Below are 25,279 nucleotides of genomic sequence, written 5' to 3'. Positions count from 1 at the left end.
AAAGTATATTTCAATATCTGAGTATCATTTTATTTGCCTTGTGATTAATTTTTTTTTCCAGAGCTTTTGACTCATTATGATAATCTACGCAGCCTTTAAAGTTGATTGAAATGCAACTCACAAAAATGTAAAGTAACAGAATTTTGCTTTAAAAAACTTCATTCATTCTTTTCTTTCACATCAAGAATGGTAAAAAAAAGAAAAAACATTAGGATACTATAAGATGTTGTGTGTGTGTGTTTTTTTTAGCCCATGGACATTCTGAAGAAAAAAGAGCAACAGAATACTAAGAGTTCCATATCACGTTTCGCGAAAAGAAGAAGAAGTTATTTCTAGTGTATGTTGCATTAATTTCCACCAAAAGAGTAAAAAGGCTTCCCTTCACGGGGTGTAACACAAAAAAAATATGCCAATCGAACATACGTATAATGATTCACATTCATGATAAATAAAAAATAAAAAAATAATAGTGAAGCATATTAGATGAAACATCTGAAGTCATTTTCCTTCATAACTAAATTTACGTTTAACTTCATATCACTACTCTAACCAACACTTAAAAAGTTACTCCTATTACTTATCAAACTTGAATACTCAAAAATTTCATCAAAGAAGTATTCAATTTGCTAGACATTATTTCGGATCTTTGTAAATGTTTTCCTCAAAATTATTTTACTCTCCAACCAAACAACTTGAAAAACAATTTTTCGGAAATTATTTTCCTTCCTAACAAACACATTTGGGTGCTCCTAGTGAAAGAAAAAAAAATGCTAAGGATGAGGAAACACGTGGAACTAAAGGGTTCAAACTTGACATTCACTATTTGAAGAATTACTTCAAAGTAAAGGAAAATGTAGAGAAAAAACTAAAAGGAGAATAACATAACCTTTGAGCAAAGAATATAATACCAAATAAAATGCATATTGTCTTTTAAGTCTAAAGTACAGTTCTGGCCCTGCCCGGTTATGGATTTACAAACTTAAAAGATAAAACAGTACGAAAAAAAAAGGCAGCCCGGTGCATTAAGCTTCAGCTATGCGCGGGGTCCGAAGAAGGGCCGGACCACAAGGGTCTATTGTACGCAGTCTTACCCTGCTTTTCTGCAAGAGGCTGTTTCCACGGCTCATACCCGTAAGCTCCTGGTCACATGACAACAACCTTACCGGTTACGCCAAGGCTCCCCTTCAAACAATACTTCCAATGAAATCACGAGTCACACAAATTTGCATATTCATACTTGTTAACCAATAAATTTTCGTTTTTATAAGGTTCTTGTCAATAGATATCATATAAAAAAGAAGAATTAATCTAAATAATCGCTTATTCAATCGCTCAAACTAAAAATAGAGAGCGGAGATATAATATGTATATAACCATATATAATTAGTGTATACTCATTATGTATACCGGCTAGGAATCCAGCCGGCTATTTGCAACATAAAGAGAATTTTTTATCAACCGAGTACAATTAACCAGATAAACGTATGTGAGGTTAAATCAGTATTAGCAACAAGTTATTATGTCTAAAACAATGGTAGGATTTGTATAAAGTGGAAATGCAAGAAAGACTTATGGTAAAACTTAAAAGCAGGACAAAAATAAAAGAGTTTCTACTGGTAACATTTCTTGTGTAGAATAAAGGCAAAAGCAAAAGAGAGATGTTTGGTGATAGCAGCAAAAAGGGAACAAATGACTAGAGGTTTGCCCTTGTGTTTTGCATGACATAAGTGTGAAGAAAATGTATCTTGCGTCTAACTTGGCTCCAAAGCTATCTCATAAAGCGAGGATTGACAAGATCGTATGATACATGCCTAAGACGGGACATTTGGTACATTAACAACATAACATAAAAGCCGAGCATTAGGTAAACTGAGAAATACAAATGGATCTAGCTCTAACATCATGTGAACAACCTAACTCAACGTGAGAATTTAGCATAATTAAGCAAATAAAAGTGTATCCTCTTTAATAGCTTAACCTTTATTTGAAGACATAATTAAGCAAATAAAAGTGCATCCTTTTTAATTGCTTAACCTTTTAAGTAAGATGGTTAGACAATTCAACATGGTATTTGAGAAGGCAAAGGTCATGATGCTTCAAGTGCTTGACCCATCAGAAAAGTCTAGCCCACATGGAAAGGAGTGTGTTGAAGACTCAATTAAGTAAATATGTATCACAATTTCAACTGTATTCTACCTAGTTTTGCTTTTGACCCAGACTAAAGTTAATAAGCCGACAAGCATTTTCGTGATTGCCTAGTACTATCTAATTAATGGTTTAACATATGCACCGACCTTATGTAAGATCTTTACACTATCAGATTTTTCTTTTTGATAAGGTATACTATCAGGTTACCTAAAACGTATTGCAAAAGGCACTACAAGAAAGAGGATATTTGCCAACAAAATCTTTTTTGTTGCGATAGTATTGACTATTATTGTAAAAAGTATTTTTGGCAACATTTTTTTGTTGTTGCATAAACTTTTCCCATCGGCTGTTATTGCAACGACGTGCAACAATTTTTTGCAACAATAGTTAATACTATGGCAACAAAATTAAATTGTTTTGGCTATCAAAAAAAGTTCATTTTTAAAAGTTTCATCATATATGCCAACAATAAAGCTAAGTTGTTGTCAAATATTGAATTTTGCCAACAATATTATTTTTGTTGCCAAATATTGAATTTTTCCAACAATATTATTTTTGTTGCCAAAGAGTCACTACAAAAAAATAGGTAATTTGTGGAGGTTGCAAGTTACAATTCGCGGAGGTTTTAGCCTCTTCTAGGAACTAGCGGAGGCTAAAACCTCCACGAATTGCAACTTTTAACCTCCGCAAATTACCCATGTTTTTTTTTGTAGTGAGTTGTTGTCATTTCTGTACTTTCATGTAGAGAGGTTATATTCCTTATTTTTCGGATCACTAAGTTCACTGACAGCGTAAAATTACTTTTCTATACCATTGAGCTTACACTAAGAATATGAATTCTTGTACATTGTCAGTGTACGCAAGCTACATTCAGCTCATGTATCATGGATGGTTATTAGTAAGTATCTACTAAGTGGTATGATAGTGTAAAATTTATTTTACGTCAGAGTAGAGAAAGATTAGATTCTTAAATATTTTAGGTACGAGAAGCCATTACACATGCACCATGAGGCTTGTAAAGAAATATTTCTCAACAATATGTCTCTCCTAGCAGTATATATTAAATCCATTGGCGACTGGTGAGTGGCATCAACACAATCTGCAAAAACAAGTAGTGCCAATGGACTCCAACATAGCTAAACCAGAAATTCAAGAACTGCCATCAGCACAAGGAGCGGGAAGACCTTTAGCACCTTTAAATGAGTCGGAAGTAAAGAAGAGGCAAGCTATTAAAGATGAAATATATCGAGCCTGTATAGAGAATAAGTGGACAAAAGTTCAGCAACTGTACACCAAAAATAAGTTTGTCCATGAATCCTTACTCACTAGATCAGAAGATACTGCTCTTCACATAGCTATCTCTTATTACAATCCAGATCGAGATGACTCTTTACATCATCCTCATCTTAATTGTATTAAGGAAATGGTTGCCACCATACCAATGGAAAATCGACTAGGTATCTTAAAACAGAAGAATGAAGAAGGGAACACACCTCTTCACCTTGCAGCAGAACTCGGAATTGTCTCGATTATTGAGTGTTTGGTAAACCCAGAAGACCCTTCTCTCATCAGGGAGACCAATTCAAAAGGGGAAACCCCCTTATTCATAGCTGCTTATCAAGACAAGCTAAAAGTTTTTCTCTACCTACAGAAGTATGTTCAAGATGAAAAAGAAGAAGGTCCAATTGAACTTTGTAGAAAGAATGATGGGGTTAGTACGCTACACGCCGCCATCTCTGGGGAGTATTTTGGTAAGAGCCAATCCCCTCAAAATATTTTCTTATTAATTATCAGACATTTCGATTATATACAATCAAACCTCTTTATAACGACGTTGTTTGTCTGGATATTTTTGGGTTGTTATAGCAAAATGCTGTTATAGAGAACATATAATATAACATAGATAAGAGATCGGCTCCAAAAAAACACGAATGTTATAGTAAAATATTGTGATAGATACGTCTAACTGTATATGTTTATAATTTCAGGTCTAACTGTATATATTTATAATTTCTTCTTTCTTGTAGAACAGGATAGTAGTATTAACAACTTCTCTTTTTAACAGAGCTGGCTTTTCATATAATACATTACTATCCGTCACTTGTCAACCATAACAACGAAGAGGGCATGTCTCCTCTACACTTCCTTTCCAGGATGCCTCAAGTATTCAAATGTCGCAGCTATATTCCGCTCATGGATAGCATTATATACTACTGTAAGTCTAAAGTCTCTTTTTGTCAAAATAGTGGCATAGATAAGCATTGTTAACATGGATTTAGGGTGTGTTTGGTACGAAGGTAAATCTTTTCCAAGTTTTTCAGAAAATAAGTGGTTTTTCTACTCATTTTCTTGTGTTTGGTACACAAGTTGGAAAGACTCAAAGCAAAACCACTATCAAGTTTTTGAACAAGGAGTGAAACTTTGGATGGTGGGGAGTACGGGTTGGGAGGTGGGGTAGGTGTTGAGTAGGTCCCTCCGACATGTGGGGCCCACCAGAGTTGAATAGTAAATACTCCTGGTACTGTTCACGCGTAAAAAACACGCGGTGTTACTGTTCACGCATTTTTCTAAAGCTTATAAATAGAGTTCTAAGCTTCATTTGGAAAATATCGCCAAAAATAACTCAAGAACTCAAGTAGAGAAGAGTTAGAGAGAGATTCATTTGTGAGGTTGAGTGTTGTAACACTTGTAATATTTCTTCTTTAATAAGATCTGCAGCAGCAACGTGGACGTAGCTCTCACATTGAGGGTGAACCACTATAAATCTGTGTGTGCTATTTATTCTTCGCTTACATCACGGCGTAAGTAGGTTCTGTCTAAGGAGGTTGGTATTTAAGTGGTCCAGCTGTGACCCTCCAATCTTTCCTGGGAACCTTCTTACAAAGGTCGGATTTGGGATTAAAATCCTAACAACTGGTATCAGAGCAACAGGTTGTGTTGTGATTTAGAAACGATGGGAGGCGAAGATGGTACGACGCACGGCATCGGTAAATTCGATGGTACAGATTTTGCGTTCTGGAGAATGCAAATTGAAGATTATTTATATGGCAAAAAGCTTGATGAACCTCTGAGTCTGAAACCAGAGGAGATGAAGCAAGCAAATTGGGATCTCCTCGACAGACAAGTTCTGGGAGTCATTCGGCTGACGCTGTCGAAGAACGTTGCTCACAACGTGGCAAAGGAGAAGACCACCGCAGATATGATGAAGGTATTGTCTGACATGTATGAGAAACCTTCGGCAAATAATAAGGTATTTCTCATGAAGAAACTATTTCATCTAAAGATGATGGAAAATGCTCATGTTGTTGTACACATAAATGAATTCAATACCATTGTAAATCAATTGTCATCGGTAAAAATTGATTTCGATGATGAAGTACAAGCTCTAATTTTGTTGGCATCCCTACCAAATAGCTGGGAGCCAATGAGAGCAGCGGTTAGTAATTCTGTCGGCAGTGACAAACTAAAGTTCAACGATGTTAGGGATCGTATCCTTGCTGAGGAGGTGCGCAGGACAAATTCTGGAGAGGCATCGACGAGTTCTGCTTTTAATGTTGAAAACAGAAGCAGAAATTATGACAGAAACTACAACCGAAATAGGGGCAAATCGAAGTCAAGGAATGGCAGGGGTCAATCCAGACCAGGACGAACACTTGAGTGTTGGAACTGTGGAAAACCAGGTCACCTCAAGAAGAACTGCAGGGCGCCAAAGAAAGAGGACAACAAGGGGGCTGGAATCAACGCTGCTACGGAAGACATTGGCGATGCGTTGTTGCTATCGGTTGACAGCCCGACAGACTCTTGGGTGCTTGACTCAGGAGCGTCCTTTCATACCACCCCACATCATGATATAATGACAAACTACGTGGCTGGGAATCTCGGCAAAGTTTATTTAGCCGATGGAGAGCCGCTAGATGTTGTTGGCACGGGAGACATTAATTTGAAGATGTCAAATAGATCCTCGTGGAAGATTACAAAAGTTAGACATGTTCCAAAGCTGATGCGAAACCTGATCTCAGTAGGTCAACTTGATGATGAGGGATATGATCTCAACTTTGGTAATGGGTCTTGGAAGGTGGTGAAAGGTGCTATGGTAGTTGGCCGAGGAAATAAGATTGGCACTCTCTACATGACGACTAGCTGTCGTGATACTGTTGCTGTGGTTGACAACACAAAGAAGGTAGATTTGTGGCATTGTCGGCTGGGCCATATCAGCCAGAAGGAGATGAAGTTGTTGGTGATAAATGGCTTAATTCTGGAGCTGAAGACGGTGGACCTCCATACGTGTGAGAGCTACATTCTCGGAAAACAAAAGTGAGTAAGCTTCTCAAATGCAGGCAGGGAGTTGAAGGTCGAGAAGCTGGAATTGGTGCACACAGACGTGTGGGGACCTACCACTGTCCCCTCTCTTGGAGGATCACACTACTACATGACCTTCATTGATGATTCAACCAGGAAGGTATGGGTTTATTTTATGAAAAATAAATCCGATGTGTTTAGTGTATTCAAAAGATGGAAAGCCATGGTCGAGAATGAAACAAACCTCAAGTTGAAGTGTTTGAGGTCCGACAACGGCGGAGAATACACTGATGGTGATTTCAAACGGTACTGTGCCGATAATGGAATCAAGATGATGAAGACTATTCCTGGAACGCCGCAACAAAATGGAATAGCCGAAAGAATGAACCGAACGTTGAACGAGCGTGCTCGGAGTATGAGAATACATTCTGGGCAAATGCAGTCAATACCGCGGCCTTCTTAATTAACCGAGGACCGTCAGTTCCCTTGGATTTCAGAATTCCAGAAGAAGTCTGGAGTGGCAAGAAGGTAAATCTTTCATTTCTGAAAGTGTTCGGCTGCTTATCATATGTTCATAATGATGATACGGCTAGAAGCAAGCTTGATCCAAAATCAAAGAAGTGTTACTTTATTGGCTATGGTGACACCGAGCTTGGTTACCGATTTTGGGATGAACAAAATCGGAAGATCATCCGAAGCAGGAATGTTGTCTTCAACGAAGAGGTACTGTACAAAGACAAGTTGCAAAAAAATTCAGAATGTCAGGACAAGGAATCAGAAATAGTCGATTTGAGGGACTTCCCGACACCTGAGCCGCATCCAGGTACAGCCGAGGCAGAGGAACAAACAATCCGAGAAGGTACTGATGAAAGTGCTGATTCTGAAACAAATGAACAGACGCCAATCACAGAACTACGTAGATCATCCAGGATCAGGAAGCCGATTCACAGGTACTCTCCATCCCTCGACTACATTCTACTCACTGATAGAGGGGAGCCGGAATGTTATGAAGAAGCAATGCAAGTCTATGAATCGACTAAGTGGGAGCTGGCAATGAAAGATAAGATGGATTCACTATCGGCAAATCATACATGGGAGTTATCCGAGTTGCCAAAGGATAAGAGGGCATTGCAAAACAAATGGATTTATCGGATAAAGGAAGAACCCAATGGAAGCAAGCGTTATAAAGCAAGGCTGGTTGCAAAGGGATTTCAACAGAAAGAAGGCATCGACTATACGGAGATCTTCTCTCCCGTAGTCAAGATGGTGAATATCAGAACTGTTCTTGGACTGGTAGCAAAGGAAAATCTATATCTGTAACAGATGGACGTGAAAACTGCATTTCTTCACGGTGATCTAGACGAGGAAATCTACATGCGACAGCCGGAGGGATTCAAAGTCAAAGGAAAGGAGAATCTGGTGTGCAAACTTCAAAAGAGTCTGTACGGACTAAAACAGGCTCCAAGACAGTGGTATTTAAAGTTTGACAGCTTTATGAAGAAAGCTTATTTTTCAAGGTGTGAGGCAGATCACTGTTGTTACTTCAAGAAATTTGAAGACTCGTACATGATACTGCTACTCTATGTCGACGACATGCTAATCGTAGGAGAAAACCTACAGGAGATTGATCGGTTGAAAAAAGGGTTATCGGAACAGTTTGCAATGAAGGATTTGGGAGCTGCAAAACAAATCCTTGGGATGAGAATCGACCGAAGCAAGGAGGGCATCAAACTCTCACAAGAAGAATATGTGAGGAAAGTTATCAAAAGGTTTAACATGCATGATGCCAAGCCAGTCAGCACTCCCTTGGCTGGACACTTTCGGTTGTCAAAGGATCAGTCGTCGACAACCGAGGATGAGAAGAAATAGATGGACAAGATACCTTGTGCATCTGCAATCGGTAGTCTTATATATGCAATGATATGTACAAGGCCAGACATTGCACATGCAGTGGGAGTTGTCAGCCGATTTATGAGCAATCCGGGAAAGCAACACTGGGAGGCTGTGAAGTGGATATTCAGATATCTGAAAGGCAGCTCGAGTTCAGCTCTGTATTTCCGAAAATCAGAAACAGGATTGCAAGGGTATGTTGATGCTGACAACGGTGGTGATGTTGATAGCAGAAAGAACACATCCGGGTATGTTTACACCTTCGGAGGTACTGCAATCTCTTGGGTTTCCAAGTTGCAAAAGATAGTAGCTCTCTCTAGTTGTGAGGCTGAGTACGTTGCTGTGACGGAGGCCACAAAGGAAATGATGTGGCTACAATCTTTTCTGCGGGGAATTGAATCAGGACCACGAGGGAAGTGTGCTATATTGTGATAGCCAAAGTGCCATTCATTTGGCAAAGAACCCGGTCTACCATGCTCGAACGAAGCACATACAACTCCGGTACCATTTCATTAGATCAGCTTTGGAAGATGGAGCGTTAGTACTTGAGAAGATCGCAGGGAGTCAGAATCCAGCAGACATGCTGACAAAGGCAGTGACGATAGACAAACTGAAGCTATGTTCAGCTTCAGTTGGCCTGCACGAAGTATGAAACTAGGAAAGAGCTGCTGCATCGATCAAAGTATAAAGACAAATTAAAATTAGCCTTCAAGTGGGAGAATTGTTGAGTAGGTCCCTCCGACATGTGGGGCCCACCAGAGTTGAATAGTAAATATGCGTGGTACTGTTCACGCGTATAAAAAACGCGATTTACTGTGCACGCGGTGTTACTGTTCACGCATTTTTCCGAAGCTTATAAATAGAGTTGTAAGCTTCATTTGGAAAATATCGCCAAAAATAACTCAAGAACTCAAGTAGAGAAGAGTTAGAGAGAGATTCATTTGTGAGGTTGAGTGTTGTAAACACTTGTAATATTTCTTCTTTAATAAGATCTGCAGCAGCAACGTGGACGTAGCTCTCACATTAAGGGTGAACCACTATAAATCTGTGTGTGCTATTTATTCTTCGCTTACATCATGGCGTAAGTAGGTTCTGTCTAAGGAAGTTGGTATTTAAGTGGTCCAGCTGTGACCCTCCAATCTTTCCTGGGAACCTGCTTACAAAGGTCGGATTTGGGATTAAAATCCTAACAGTAGGCGGGTGGGGGGTGCAAAAAACCAAAATAAATAAATAAAATGAAAACTAAATTTAAAGTTGCATCCTACATTCCCAGTAATTGCAGATGGAGGAATTGGTCGGCCTTCTATCAGGCTGTATGACCAGTGCTGTTGATTTCTGTTTTATTAACCTACTTTTGTGATACCAAGTTTGATTGTTACTTGAATTTTGTTGGAAATTAAATCACATTCTACCTTCTCACTGCTTTATAATTCTGTATTCTGCTCTATATTTGTGTACACATGTTAAGGTCGGAAGAGGATCTTCAGATTAATGAAGTATAGCAGACAGTGACAACCTACAATTATTTGGCTTATGAGAGTTTTAGTATAATGTTCTCTTAGTTGTATGCAATCATTTAGCTTGGAATCCAGCCTTGAGCAGAAATGCAGTACTTCCCTGAACACAATTAATATAATGTATTACTAGGAAGAGCTGTTACTAGGAAAAGTATTGAGTGAACTTGAAAACTAGGATCTCCAGCACAACTGCTTCATCTTTAATCGTATTATACTAAAAGTGGGAAGCTCTTACCTTCAAAGTTAGTTTACCATTTTACCCCTAAACTAAATCAAAATTTAATTAAATATCTAATTAATTACTCATTTTTATTCACGTAAAGGCAGTAGAAAGTTGCACTTTAACTCCTTAGTTATGGCACATTAATTAAATTCATTTTCATAACTACGATAGCCTATTGGCTTTCCTACTCCTTCAAATACAAATCTTCTAAACGTTTCCGTCATTTACTGTAATAAATATTCTTTATTCAATAGCTCCGAAAATGTCTAATTGATTTGATCCTTTTTTACTTTCCCTATTAAAGTCCCCTATCTTTAATTTGTCAAAGAAACAGTTGAATGTTAAGGGTCAGGACAATTCTGGGTTCATTGAGGAGAGTAGGAAACGGATGAATTATTTTTTGCTTAAATTTATTTTATAGGTTGGTTCTTTTCACATTCCCTTCCCTGAGTCCCCTCTTTAAAGTTACAAGTGAAAGGCTATTGAATAAGCAAACGGCAAATCCATCTTTTAATCGATGATCAGTGCAGATAACAATGTGGTTAAGCTAAACAAGAAAGGGACTCGATACTTTGTTACCAGACGAAAAATGAAGCTAAAATATACAGGAAATGCACTTTCAATTCAAGTTGCTTCTTCTTCCATGTCTAGCTCCTCTGCTACATTTTTCTTTTATGTTGTTCACTTTCATTGTTGCCATTTTGATCATACAAATGACTCTACTCTTTCAATTATTTGACAAAATTCAAGTGAAGGCGTTGAGTTGCTAGAAAACGATTGATAGATAATGCTTACAGTGTGAAAAAGAAACTTTTTCTTGATATATTCTATATATGTTTATCGAACAGAGTGGCTGATGTTTGTGTAGAGCACTAGATTAATTTTGTTTAAATTGTTGTGATGTATTACAATGCTTTTACAACAAATTTTACAAAGAGATCGAATAATGGCAATCATTTGTTTTGACATTCTTTTTGTCTACCTTTTGGTCTAGAGTTCTTTAGGTACCTCAAGTAACTCTTCCCTTATAATAGGTGCAGTTCATATTGGGGTGTGTTTTTATGGGAAAATGAGAAAATGTTTTACTTAATGAATTATTTTCTTTTGTCACCATGTATCGTTATTAGTGCATTATTTATATGAACTGACTATTTATTTTCATAGAGTGTTAAATTTAGATTCATGTCAATTGTAAGTGAATTTTATTTGCCAAGACAAGACTTCTAGGCTGCTAGAAGTATCCAATTCACCAATTTTCTTTTGGAAATTTGTTCATATTCATCATCATAAACTGCTTCTTGATAGGTCAGATAATATACTATTTCGCATGGTTGAGTTAGTTCTAAGTCATTTTATTGTTACTGCCTCCAATTTACTAAGACTGTTTTTTCTACTTCTTCTTACTTTTACATTGTTTAATTTAGGGAGAATTCTCTTAAAGCTGAAAGCATAATTTTTAATATAATATTTATGAAATTCCTTAAAATTTTAGATTCATTAAGATAGGGTATACGCGCGACGCTAGTATATCTAAATGTATCCCGAGTCTGTATGTTGTATACCATTATTTTGTGCTTGCTAAAAAGTTATCTTTGATTGGTTTTTAAGTAACCTGATACTGTAAAACTTTTGCACACTGTCAGCATCTATTAATTAATCTTTTTTTTTTTTTTTGAAATGGATATATCAGTTAATCTCTCTTAACATATGAAGAACAGGGGTATGCCTTCCTCAGCCTCTTTATCCTTTGTCTCAGTCTAGCATATTTACTGTTTTCTGTTAGTCATCAACATTCTATCTTTTGTATGTTGGTTCATGTTCATCGTTTGTGGAGGTTATATAGCTAATACTGGGTTCTTTTTCCAGGCATAAATATCAAAGAGATAGAGCTAATGGAATATGAAGCTGTGAAAGAAAATGGTGAAGACAAATAAATGGGAGAAATTTTTCTCCATACTTCCTCCATACAATGTTGCATGCTTGTAGAATAACTAGGAGAATCTTTTTGTTCCTCCATACTGCTGTCTCTGATCTGGAATATGTATATCCTTTGTATATAGCTGTCTCTAATCTGGAATATGATTTGGGCTGTGTGTCTTACATCTATTTTGGGCCAAACGATAAATTATTGAGAAGGCTGCAATTGACTTGGGCCTGGTCCAATTCGTTTGATATACTTGGGCTACTTTGTTGAAGTTATGACCCTTTTTCCCTTTTCTTCTTCTTCATAGTTTCTCTGAAACTGATCTGGATCAATTTTATTTTTATTCTTAACATCCCCCCTCAAGTTGGAGGGAGACGAAGAAACACCCAACTTGCTAAGGATGAGATGGTGACTTGGGCCAGAAAGTGATTTTGTAAAGAGATCGGCCAGCTGGTCCTTTGAAGGAACAAAAGTCAAAGAAATGAGACCGGAAAGGTATTGTTGTCGGACGAAATGGCAGTCAAGTTCCACGTGTTTCGTCCTCTCATGAAACACGGGATTTCGAGCTATATGTATAGCTGCTTGACTGTCGGAATGAATTGGTATGGGAAGTTTAGGTGGAACTGAGAGATCGCTCAGTAGTCTAGTAAGCCAAGTCAACTCAGTCACAAGTCGTCGCATCGACTGGTACTCCGATTCAGCAGATGACAAAGAAATGGAGTCTTATTTCTTGGATTTCCAGGAAATGGGAGATCCACCTAGATTGATGAAGAACCCACTCACTGATTTTCGAGATTCGCGACATGAAGCCCAATCAGCATCGCAAAAAGCTTGAAGATGAAATGAAGGATGAGATGACATAAAGATACCTTGACCTGGGTCATTTCGCAAGTAGCTGAGGACTCTTAAAGCTGCATAAAAGTGATCCACACATGGTGTTTGCATATATTGACTAAGGGTAAGAACTGCAAATGATAAATCTGGTCGAGTGTGAGTGAGGTAGTTAAGTTTTCCTACTATATGTCTATAAACAGTAGGATCTGATAGCAAATTCCCTGATTTTGCAGATAATTTAGATGAAGGATCCAGGGGACAAGAAACATGAGGCATATGTGACACATCAAACTCACTCAACAGATCCAAGGTATATTTCCTTTGACAAACTATAACACCTTGTGTTTCTCTGATGATTTCCAAACCTAGAAAATAGTGTAAAGGGCCAAGGTCCTTGATTTGAAATTCTGAATGTAGAAATCCTTTGAGGCTGTTGATTTCCGTTGAGTGATTTCCCGTGATGAGAATATCATCCACATAAACTCCTACTATAGTAGTATATTCCCCCGATGACTTATAAAATAGGGAATAGTCATTAAGTGATGAAATGAAACCTTTAAACTTGAGAGCCCCTGCTAGCCTAGCATACCATTGCCTTAAGGCCTGCTTTAAACCATATAAGGACCTTTTCAGTTTGCAAACAAGATCAGTAGAAGTAGGAATTAAACCAGGAGGAAATTTCATATACACCTCTTCTTGCAAATCCCCATGCAAGAATGCATTGTTAACATCAAATTGTGAAATTCCCCATCCCTTTTTTACTGCAATAGCAATGAGACACCTGATTGTGGTCATCTTGACTACTGGGGAAAATGTCTCATTATAGTCAATGCCCTCCTTTTGAATATCCCCTCTAATAACAAGTCTTGCCTTCAACCTTTCAATAGTACCATCAGAATTCTGTTTTACCTTGTAAACCCATTTACAAGGTAAAGCTTTCCTTCCTTGGGGTAGATTGACCAATTCCCAAGTTTGATTATCCTGTAATGCCTTAAGTTCAACTTTCATTGCCTTTTTCCAACCAGGATGTGTAGAAGCTTCGTAATAACTATTAGGTTCTTTGATATTGGAGATAGAGTGAAGAAAATGTTGATTTGGGACTGATAAAGCAGTAATAGATATGGTGGGAACAGGAATGGGTTGAGACATACAATTAGTAATATCACACATTGAAATGTTATTGCAGTAATAATCAAGTAGATAAGAAGGAAAAGTTCCTTTGTTTTCTCTAGTGGAAATTCTGGTAGGGAGAACAGAAGGTGTAGAAGTAGGAATGGAAGGTGAGATGGTTTGAGGTAGTGAAGGTGAATTAGTATGGTCTAATATGATAGTAGGTGAAGTGGATGATGAAGTTGAAGGATGATTTGAGGACTGAGTTGTAGATGGTGATGAAGTTGTAGGTGATAATGGTGTAGTGATAGTTTCATTTTGTATGGTTTTCTCATTGGAATTATTTAGTACGTTTGCTTGATTAGGGATATTAGAGAAGGGGAAAGTATGAGAACTTGCAGGTGTAGGACTAGGGAAAATGGTAGTTTGAGTGAATGAAGGATCTGAAAATGGAAAAATATGTTCATAAAAATGCACATTTCTGGACACAAGAATCTTTTTGGTTGCCAAGTCAAGTAATTTGTATCCCTTTTGATTGCTAGGATAGCCTAAGAAAACACAGCATTTAGCTCTTGGTTTGAATTTTCCTCTATTTTGAGATAGAGTAGATGCATAACACAAACACCCAAAACATCTAAGAAATTGATATGTAGGCTTTTTCCCAAAAAGAACCTGATAAGGAGTTTTTTCTTTTAATACCTTTGATGGCATTCTGTTAATCAAGAAAGTAGCAGTTAAAATACATTCTCCCCAATATTCAATAGGAACCTTTGATTGAAATAACAATGCTCTTGCTATCTCAAGTAAATGCCTGTGCTTTCTTTCAACCACCCCATTTTGTTGTGGGGTGGCAACACAAGAAGTTTGATGTACAATACCTTGTGAATTGAGAAAAGTAGAAGCAGCATTGCTACTTCCTAATTCAAGGGCATTATCAGACCTGATCACTTTAACTTTAGTATGGAATTGTCTTTCAACCATTTTAAGAAAGCATTCTAGTACTGTGAAAGAATTACCCTTGGAGCTTAGCAAATATGTCCATGTGGCTCTACTAAAATCATCCACAATTGTAAGAAAGTACTTGTAATTGTTGTGAGTGGTAACTTTATATGGCCCCCAGGTATCTATGTGGATTAAATGAAACACAGATTTAGTGGAAATGTCACTGTTATGAAAAGGAAGCTTTGTTTGCCTAGCTAAGGGACAGACATCACAAAAGCAATCAGAGTTTGAAGGAGTAGAGATAAAATTAATGTTCTTCATTGATGAAAATGGCATATGCCCAAGTCTGATGTGCCAAAGCTTTACATTGGAAATAGCATTGGCACAATTAGGGATAGAAAGTGAAGCTGGAACAGAAACAGTAGAAACATTACTGCTATGACTACCTAAATAGGATAAAGAAACACCCTCATTAGACAATAAACTATTCTTGACACTGGTAGGCTGGAGTAGGTATAAACTTTCTTTGACTTCACCAAAAACTTGTGGCCTCTTCATTAAAGGGCCCTGCAACATACACCCAATAGAAGTAAATAAGAGTGTGCAAGTAAATTGATAGCAAAATCTGTGAACTGAAAGTAGATTGTATCTAAAACTGGGAACATGAAGAACATTTCTCAAGGTAAGATTAGGAAGAATAGTGACTTGACCAATGTGAGTGACAGTAATTTGATGGGAGTTAGGCAGGTTATTACTTAAAGGTTTGTCTAGGAGTGTCATAGTTAGAAAAGCCTTATCATCAAAGCACATATGCTCAGATGCTCCTGAATCAATGATCCAGGAGCTAGAATTGAAAACTGAGAAAGAAGTACCAAAATACTTAGTTATAGTACCAGCAACAGAGTTTGCATTGATTTCTGAATTTCCTCCTGATGTTGACTCTGAAAGTTTTGCCTGTTTGATCATTTGCATCACCTGTGAATGTTGTTCCTTGCTGAGATGTTGATTGAAACAGTTCATCTCCATGTTTTGGTTGTTCATCCTCTCAACTTCTTCTCCTGCTACTGCTGCATTTCCCTTTATGTTCTTAGTAAATTGAAAGTCATCAGGAAATCCTATTAGCCTGTAGCAATCATCAACAGTGTGTCCTATCTTCTTACAGTATGAGCAAGTCACATTAGGGTTATATTTAGATTTCTTTCCCTTAGAATGAAAGTTCATGTTTCTTTGAAAATTGTTCCCAGTTCTTTGTGGTGCTCCCAAATTCCTCTGATTTGCATTAAGCCTTGATGGTGGTCTTGGGTTTTTGTGAAAGTTTTGTGCGGGGTTGTTTACCATGAATGATGCAGAATCAGATGGAATAGAGGGGTTTACATATACCTCTCTCTGATTCTCATCTTGCAAAAGCAGAGAATATGCAACATTGATGTTAGGAAGAGGATTCATCATTAGAATGGTTCCTCTTGCTTGAGAGTACACATCATTTAATCCCATGAGAAATTGGATAAGCTTCTCGTCTTCTAGTGATTTTTGCAGTTTTGCCTTTCCTTCACAAATACACACACATTCACATTTCACACTGATATTTAATGATTCCATTTCATCCCACAACCTCTTGAGTCTGGTAAAGTAACCTGCAATATTGAGTGTTCCTTGACATAAACCACTCAACTGCTTTTGCAGGTGGAAAAGTTTAGCCCCATTAGATTGTCCAAACCTATGTTCTAGGCTCGTCCACAGTTCTTTAGCAGAACTGGAGTAGATTACACTGTCTGCTATGTCTTTGGACAAAGAATTGAGGAGCCAGGAAGTCATCATGTCATTACACCTGCTCCATGGTTGGTAGTCTGCTTTTTTTGAATCTGGAGCAACATGAGCACCTGAGATAAACCCCAATTTGTTCTTTGCTGATAATGCAATGAGTATGGTTCTTTTCCATCCCTGATATCCCCTTCCATCAAAAGGAGTGTTAACAAGAGCCATTCCAGGAGCATCCGAAGAGTGGAGAAAATAAGGATGATTTGAGTCGATTGTGGTTTGATTTGCAGCTGTTACTACTGCTGCTGGTGTATTAACAGCAACTGCATTTTCTGCCATTGTAAATGATTGAGTGAAGTGATTTTTTTATTTTTTTTTATTTTTGGATAGATTGATGTATTTAGTGAAGAACTGATGTATTTTAGAGAGGAATTTAACCTTGCTCTGATACCATGAAAGAAAATGGTGAAGACAAATAAATGGGAGAAATTTTTCTCCATACTTCCTCCATACAATGTTGCATGCTTGTAGAATAACTAGGAGAATCTTTTTGTTCCTCCATACTGCTGTCTCTGATCTGGAATATGTATATCCTTTGTATATAGCTGTCTCTAATCTGGAATATGATTTGGGCTGTGTGTCTTACATCTATTTTGGGCCAAACGATAAATTATTGAGAAGGCTGCAATTGACTTGGGCCTGGTCCAATTCGTTTGATATACTTGGGCTCCTTTGTTGTAGTTATGACCCTTTTTCCCTTTTCTTCTTCTTCATAGTTTCTCTGAAACTGATCTGGATCAATTTTATTTTTATTCTTAACAAGCTGAAGGCAAAGAAGACTTAAAACGTAAACACAGTTGGAATCTCCCAGAGAACTACAAATCACTGGTGGAGTTCTTGGAACCACTTGTGAATAAGACTCGTGGTGGGTAGATTTACAGCACATTGTACGAGTACAAAAACTCGTTAGGTAGGAAATGGCAACAGATACTCCAATCAAAACAAGAATGTTGCTCACTTGATTTTGGGGTTTATAGAAAGCGCTAGACCAATGTCCTTTTGAAAATGCAGTAAGACTGTTTTTGAGAGACTGTTGTTGGCATTTTCTACCTAAGAGTATCACATCACAGGCCCAGACTGATTCTCTTTTCTATCCAGATTATATTATTGGAGTCTATACTGGAAATCGAGAAAACAAGCCTAAAGGTACGTGATTACGTAGAAACATTCTAGCTTATTAACTCATTCATGTTGAGTTAACAAATAGACCAGTCTCTTTTGAAAATGAACCAACCAAATGATTCAGAGCGCCTCAGGAGAGTCTTGTTGGCATTTTGTGACTAAGAATTTTACACATTCAAAGACTGATTCTCTTTTCTATCCAAATACTACTAACATGAATCAAGATGAGATGTCTCAAGGTACGTGATGTGTAATAAACCTTTCAGGTTCAAGTTTATGTGGACTTAAGCAGGTTAATTAAGAGGCAAAAGCAATGAATTATATTTTGATAACTCTTACTAGTACTAACTTATTTTTCTTTTTCTTCACACCAAGGCCATCAAAGTTATTGTCAATATGATCCCGAGAATCCCACAATTAGAGGTGAATGCATATACATGCCTATATACTGCCGTTGAAACTAAATATTACATCAAACTATGATGATTAGATATAGGTCATCAAAATATGCACACAAAATATCAAGAAGAGGAGGTGTATGTGATTACGCAGGAACCTTCCGGTTTATTAACTCATTCTTGTCGAGTTAAGAAGTACACCCAATCTCTTTTTGACAATGAACTAACCAAATGATTTGAGCATCTCATCAGGAGAGTGTTGTTGGCACTTTGTACCAAAGAATTTTACATATTCAAAGACTGATTCGTTTTTCTATCCAGATACTACTGGAGTAAGTGACGCGAATCAAGAGAAGAAGGCTCCGGGTATGTAATTATATACAAACCTTTCAGGTTATGTCGACTTAAGCATGTTACTAAGAGGCAGGAAAACTATGGTATATGATTATTATTACAAGGATAACTCTTGTTAGTGCTAACATACTTTGTTTTTTCTCCACACCAAGGCCATCAAAATGATCCGAATAATTCTCCAACTCAAGGTGAATAAATACACTTGTATATGTAGCAAGAATTCTTTACATGCCTTTTTTCTAAAACATATTTCCTTCACTTTCCCTTTTGGAAAGGCTCTTCATACTTATTCTGTTTTAGATTATTCTTTCCTTCCAATTATGAAAACAGTCACTTAGGGCTATTCACGGTTTTGGTTAAAACCACAATCAAACCGAAAATTTAACCAAACCGAATAAAAAAATCGACATTTGGTTTGGTCTGGTTTTAAATTTTAAAAACCGATAATATTTAGTTTGGTTATGGTTATATTAAAAAATAACCGAATAAATAACCGAATCAACCGATAAATTATATACATAAATTTTATAATTATTTATATATATAATATTAGTTTTTCATAAATAATTATAAATATTTTATACCTTTTAGTCATTAATTTGATTTCTGGTCTACTTATTTCACATGATTGTTTAAGGCCCGTGTTTTTAAGAACGGAAAAGGGCCAAAATTACCCCTGAACTTTGAAAAATAGTTCATCCATACCCTTTGTTATACTTTAGGGCCAATTATACCCTTACAGTTATACTATGGGGTCAATTATACCCTTCTGTCTAACTGTTGCCACGTGGCATCATCCTAGCTCTTCAAAATTATTTTACCCTCAAATAATGTTTTACTCACTAAAATAACTCAATCCGACCCGAAATTTTTTTTTCAGCAAAAATAATACGGATAATTTTTCCAGAAAAAAATATAAAAATTATCCGTATTATTTTTGCTGAAAAAAAAAAATCGGGTCGGATTGAGTTATTTTAGTGAGTAAAAAATTATTTGAGGGTAAAATAATTTTGAAGGGCTGGGATGATGCCACGTGGCAACAGTTAGACAGAAGGGTATAATTGACCCCATAGTATAACTGTAAGGGTATAATTGGCCCTAAAATATAACGAAGGGTATGGATGAACTATTTTTCAAAGTTCAGGGGTAATTTTGGCCCTTTTCCGTTTTAAGAATATGTCCAAGCCCATGTCTTTAAGTCTTTTAACTCTTTAAGTGTTAAGTGTAAACCTACTAACAGAAGCTCACGTTAGAGTCTAATGTCTTTAACTTAAATTTTTAGCCTTTCTTTGTCAGCCATTTGATTTTAGGTTTTTTTTTTTTCGAATTTATACCTTTCTTTTTTTCTTGTCTGAATGGGTCCTAAACTTCTAACATTTTTCATATGAAAAGGACAGAGATTGTAGATTTGGAGGTTCCTATAAAAGATACTTCAGTAACATCAGCATTTGCTGCAACTCAAACACATGGTAATGTCCTAATACTTCTTCCGTGGATAATCCTCCTAAAAAGCATAAAAGAACAACTCCTTGTAGTCAAGACTCTAGCCTTAGGGATAATGATAGAAAAACATCTGAAGTTTGGGATCATTATAGAAAGTTTTTTTAATAAAATGGGAGAATTGAGGGCAAAATGCAAGTACTGCCCCAAAGTTTGGGATCATTACACAAAGTTTTTTTTATTTCATATATTTTAATTTTAATTTTAGGTAGTCTTTATGTTTAATTAATATGTATGTTTGTAACAACAACTAAAAGCTCATATGATCTACTTTATTGCCAGGTATGTATATTAAGATGACAAAAATACTTAGTTAGTTTTTAGCTTTATATGTAATAGTTTAGTAACTTTGGGTAACTTGAGTATGACACTATCACTAATAGTGAAAATGTTTTTATGATGTATGTTCCACCTTAAACTATAAATAAAAGATATCGTTTGAACAAAAAAAAAAGACAAGTCTTTTTCAACTTTTTAATGTTTTAGTGATAAGTCTCATGGCTGCTAGTCATAAACCGAAAAATCCAACCAAACCAAACCGAACCAAACCGACGATAACCAAACCGGTGGTTATTATTTTATTTGGTTTGGTTATGATTTTAGACATTTAAAAACCGACTAAATTGATTTAGTTATGGTTTTAATCAATAACCGACCAAACCGAACCATGAACACTCCTACAGTCACGGACAAAAAAAGAAATCTGGTAATGAAGAATCTGCAGATCATGTAAAGTTACTTTTGTGCTATTAAATACAAATTTCTTATAGCAGTAAATTCAAACATCAACTTCTCGTCATGTTTGTTAAGACTTACTTTCTTTTTATTCAGGTAAATAAGATTTCACTAATGTATTAAGATTTACTAATTAGAGAACTAAAAATGTAAATATAGATTTTACCATACTTTTGGATGTTATTTCTAACCAAGTTGAACCTTTTTTCTACAATCTCTATAAGATTTTTCTCTCTCTATAAAATATTAGCCAAAAGACACCAAATATATTACTGATTTTCCATCGAAATCAAAGGATTGAGCTCTTTGTTTCCAAGTTAAGCGAACATTTTCTATGTGATGAACATTGATTAAAAAAAAATGCACGAAATTCTCCGATATATTTCTGCTAACAACTAATCTCTGGAATTTCAGCTGAAGAGAAGAGAAATGACAAGTGGTTTCCAGCCAATTACACGATCTTTATCGAGTTTCTCAAATGCCTAATGAAGATTGTGCTAATTGTATTGGCTATTGGTAAGAATTATTCTTAAAGCATTTTTCTTTTATCATCTTAACTATTGAGTGCAACAATTGTTACTGCTACTTTTTTCAGTCTGCTATATATCATGCTTTTATAGTATTTTGCTATGACTTATTCGCTTTCATAATTTCTGTTTTGTACTACTTTGAATTGCTTGTCCTTGTGTCGAGGGTCTACCGCAAACAACTTCTCTACCTCCCAAGGTAGGGGTAAGGTTTGCGTACACTCTAGGTTTGCATACACTCTACCCTCCCCAGACCTCATTTTGTGGGATTTCACTAAGTTTGTTGTTGTTGTTGAGTGCAACAATCAGACTTACGATTCTTTCGAAGAATGTAATTCTCATCCCTTCCTGATATATTTTCTGCTTCACCCCTTGTTTGGAAATTAAACTAGGAATTAATAATTACATTGTAAGTACTTCTTTACCCATTGATTGTTGTTTAGAACATCAGAACGGGAAGAAAATTGGAGAGAAATCAATGGAGAGAAAGTGGGAAAGGACCAAAAACTTGTGGGTGCAATAGAAAGATGTCTTCCTCTATTCAAATTTGTTTCCTTTTTCATTTTTAAGTCCAAACAAGAGAAGGGAAAATTTTAAAATTTCTCTTCCTTCCGAAACAAACAATTACAGTTGTAGAGTAGAACATAAAATTCTACGTCAAAGTAAGAAAAGAGGTACAAATTCAAGGCCTATATGATACTACAACAATCCCATCTTTTTCACATTTTAAACTTAAACTAATTCCTGAAACTTAATATTCCTCTTCTTTTTTGTTTTTTCCTTCTTTCCACAGCATGACATTGGGTCTCAAATCTTGTTGCATGCAGGACTCCATAGGATAAAAAAATTCGAGGAAAGGAAAAGGCAACGTGCATGGGCAGTTCAAATTATGAAGTTGATGATTGAGAAAGAAGAGCGTTACAAAGTCTATGCATATACTGGGGAAAAGCCAGAAGATAGGGACCACCATAGTCAAGACGTTGCACCTCCTACAGAACCTCCCCAAATAGTTGAGGATGATGATAAAAAGGACGAAAACCAGAGTAAGATTGCACCGACCAAGCAATCACTAACTTCAAGCACAGACGAGAAAAAGAAAGATGATCACAAGTCCGGTAAAGAATCTTTTTTCTTCCTGGTCATACGTGTGTGGTCCGTGTCATCAAGACTTTTCAAATTTCAATTACAATATGTCAAGATCTATCACGTCAAAATGCTGAAAATTTGTTCTAATATTCCAAACTAGGATCAATTTTCTTCTTTTTACACCAGTTATAAGTGAATCAGAAGCTATACGTTCGCTAAAAGCAACTAGAATAACTATAGTTCTAAATACAGAGTTGCCCAAGACGACCAAGGAGACACCCCTATTAGTGGCATCAAAGATGGGAATTGTAGAGATGGTAAAGAGGATCCTCAATAAGTCCCCAGTAGCCATTCAAGATATGGACTCTGACAAGAAGAATGTCCTGCTTTTGGCTGCAGAGCATAGGCAAACAGACGTCTATAATTGGTTAATACGAGAAAATTATCCACCGTACGTTTATTATCAGGTGGATAAACATGGAAACAATGCAGTGCACTTAGCTGCAATGTCTCAGAAGTTCGAGGTGTGGCGCATCCCTGGTAGTGCTCTACAGTTGCAAGGCGAAAGGAAGTGGTACAAGGTAAGAGATCTTTAACAACCAACCATCTCTTCATACCACAAAGAATTAACTTAAATACACTAACGTATAAAGAATTTTCTTGTCATAATGCAGTATGTCAAGCACTCTATGCCCAAACAATCATATGTTCCCCATAACAAAAATGGTAAGACACCAAGAATGATCTTCAGAGAGACGCATTTACATTTACTCAAAGATGGCACTGAATGGATCATCCAAACCGCCAATTCATGCTCTCTCATTGCCGCACTGATTGCTACAGTTGCATTTGCTACAGCTGCCACGATCCCAGGTGGATCCGATGAGTTTGGACATCCACACTTGCAAAATCAACTTGCTTTTGACCTGTTTTCTATATCGTCACTTGTTTCTCTTTGCTTCTCTGTCACGGCCCTGGTGTTTTTCTTAGCTATCCTCACATCTCGATGCCGATACAATGATTTCGAGAAAGACTTGCCAAGAAAGTTGCACATTGGATTAACTTCGCTTTTTGCATCAATAGCTGCTATCTTGGTCTCATTCTGTGCTGCACATTTCTTTGTCCTCCAGGATAAATTCAAGAAAGTGGCATTTCTAATATACGGGGCGACATGCATACCTGTGGTGTTTTTTGCATTTAATCAATTCCCTCTCTTTGTTGATCTCATGAGTTCATACCAAGAGCTACCACTTCGTAGCTATAAGGAGTTTCGTACCGATTCCTCGGTTGCAAGTAGCTCAGATGAGAAGAAAGTAGATAAAGATAAAGCATGATTGAAACAGGTAGAGATTATGACAAGAGCAAAGCGTTGCACGGTTTCCTAATTAAGATTCCAAATAAGACCGGGTTGTTTTGTGTCAAAAGATGATGAATTCCAAGAAAGATTTGCCTTCATTGAGAGGAGGCGAGGTGGGAGTAATTAATTTTCTACGTATCCTGAATAAACTTACACTTTTGTAAGAGTTGCATGTGATTTCATACACCTTGTTTTCCGGAATAAAGCTAGTTAAGTAGGGTGCTAAAGGTTGTTTGATCCCTTAGCTTAATTCATGTGAACTTAAGGGATTCTTAGGGAACTTATCTTATCTAAATAGCACGAAAAAGGTAGTATCCTATTGAAAAATAAAAATGCTTAGCTTTACAAGGATCATCTTTTATCCAAATATGACTCAAATCCAAATAAAAAGATTACTCCCAGGCATACCTCGCTCAAGCTCTATTTAATTTGGAGAATAACTTATCCATTTAAAGAGTGATTTTTTTGAAAATATATACTAATTTTTATTTTTATTTTGAAAATTAGAGTGATAGAATGTATATTTAAGACACTCCAAGAGTGGCGGAGAAGAGTGATAGAATGTATATTAGAGTGATAGAATGTATATTTACATGGCAAATTTTGAGAGGAATTTCACACAACTAATGTCTGCCCCAGTAAGTGTGCCTCGCCCATGATAAAATTTCTCTAAGTTTTAATGAGTTTTCCCTTTAACAATAAAAATAAATACAGTGGATAATTAAAATTACTTTTGAGTTTTAAGTACTTTTAGATTAAAATTACATAAAGAAAAAAAAAAACATGATTGTTAATCTCATATAGTGAGCATGACAACGATGAAGCAAAATTCTAGAGAGACATTATAAACTCTTGGATTACCTGAAACTTCACTTTTTCTAATTTTGTTTTTGATTCTATATTTATTGTCAAATCTAGAACCCCATTTAATTTTCCAAACATAAAAAGAAAGTTCAATCTTTTGCATATATTAGGAACACAATCAGTGAAAACACTGGGAAAAATAAGATAAAAATCAAAAGCTTTGGCTGGTATCAATATAAAAGGAGAGCTCACACAATTTTTGTCTTTCACATCATACTTGTGCCTTGCACATAATAGATTTTTTAACCCAACTACAGGATTGAAATCTTAAATGGCAATAAATATTTTAAACAAAAGCTCAAAAGTAACATGACTGTATATAGGTCTATGCTAACTTTATAAAGATCCAAACTTCATATCAAAATAAGTACTTACCATTCTCTTGGACATTTGCCTAAAGCTAACAATTTTAAACTCTACTTAGCATGAATACATAATTGAAACTTAATGTAATCCATATTAAATCAACTAAAGCCAATTCATTTACGCAAAAAGAGTAACCTAAACTGAAACTAACAAAAGCATTCAAGAAAAGTGGATTAAGCCATGAAATAAAGCATTACAGCAGATAAGTGAAGAAAAGATTGGACCTTTATTGCTGAAAATTTATTTCAATACACCAAGATCAAAG

At 36.4% G+C, this 25,279-nt stretch overlaps 2 protein-coding genes across 2 annotated transcripts; both read left to right on the top strand.

The window, feature by feature from the left end:
* The first annotated feature begins 3,127 nt into the window (after nt 1–3,127).
* LOC132602651 (uncharacterized) lies at nt 3,128–16,701 on the top strand. Its single transcript, XM_060315452.1, has 5 exons — nt 3,128–3,899; nt 4,214–4,363; nt 11,944–12,959; nt 13,069–13,145; nt 16,571–16,701. The coding sequence occupies exons 1-3, from the start codon at nt 3,269–3,271 to the stop codon at nt 12,009–12,011; spliced, it is 849 nt and encodes a 282-aa protein (XP_060171435.1). The 5' UTR covers nt 3,128–3,268; the 3' UTR covers nt 12,012–12,959; nt 13,069–13,145; nt 16,571–16,701.
* A 2,898-nt stretch (nt 16,702–19,599) lies between these two features.
* Nucleotides 19,600–23,761, top strand: LOC132601955 (uncharacterized). The gene is made up of 5 exons (XM_060315002.1): nt 19,600–20,048; nt 21,229–21,330; nt 22,169–22,456; nt 22,680–23,008; nt 23,102–23,761. Exons 1-5 carry the CDS (start codon nt 19,964–19,966, stop codon nt 23,759–23,761), a joined length of 1,464 nt encoding a protein of 487 aa, XP_060170985.1. The 5' UTR covers nt 19,600–19,963.
* The last annotated feature ends 1,518 nt before the right edge of the window (nt 23,762–25,279 follow it).

The sequence above is a fragment of the Lycium barbarum genome, chromosome 7, assembly GCF_019175385.1.
Source record: "Lycium barbarum isolate Lr01 chromosome 7, ASM1917538v2, whole genome shotgun sequence".
Classification (NCBI taxonomy): domain Eukaryota; kingdom Viridiplantae; phylum Streptophyta; class Magnoliopsida; order Solanales; family Solanaceae; genus Lycium; species Lycium barbarum.
The sequence above is the reverse complement of the archived record's forward strand: the minus strand, read 5'-3'. Positions and strand labels throughout refer to the sequence as shown.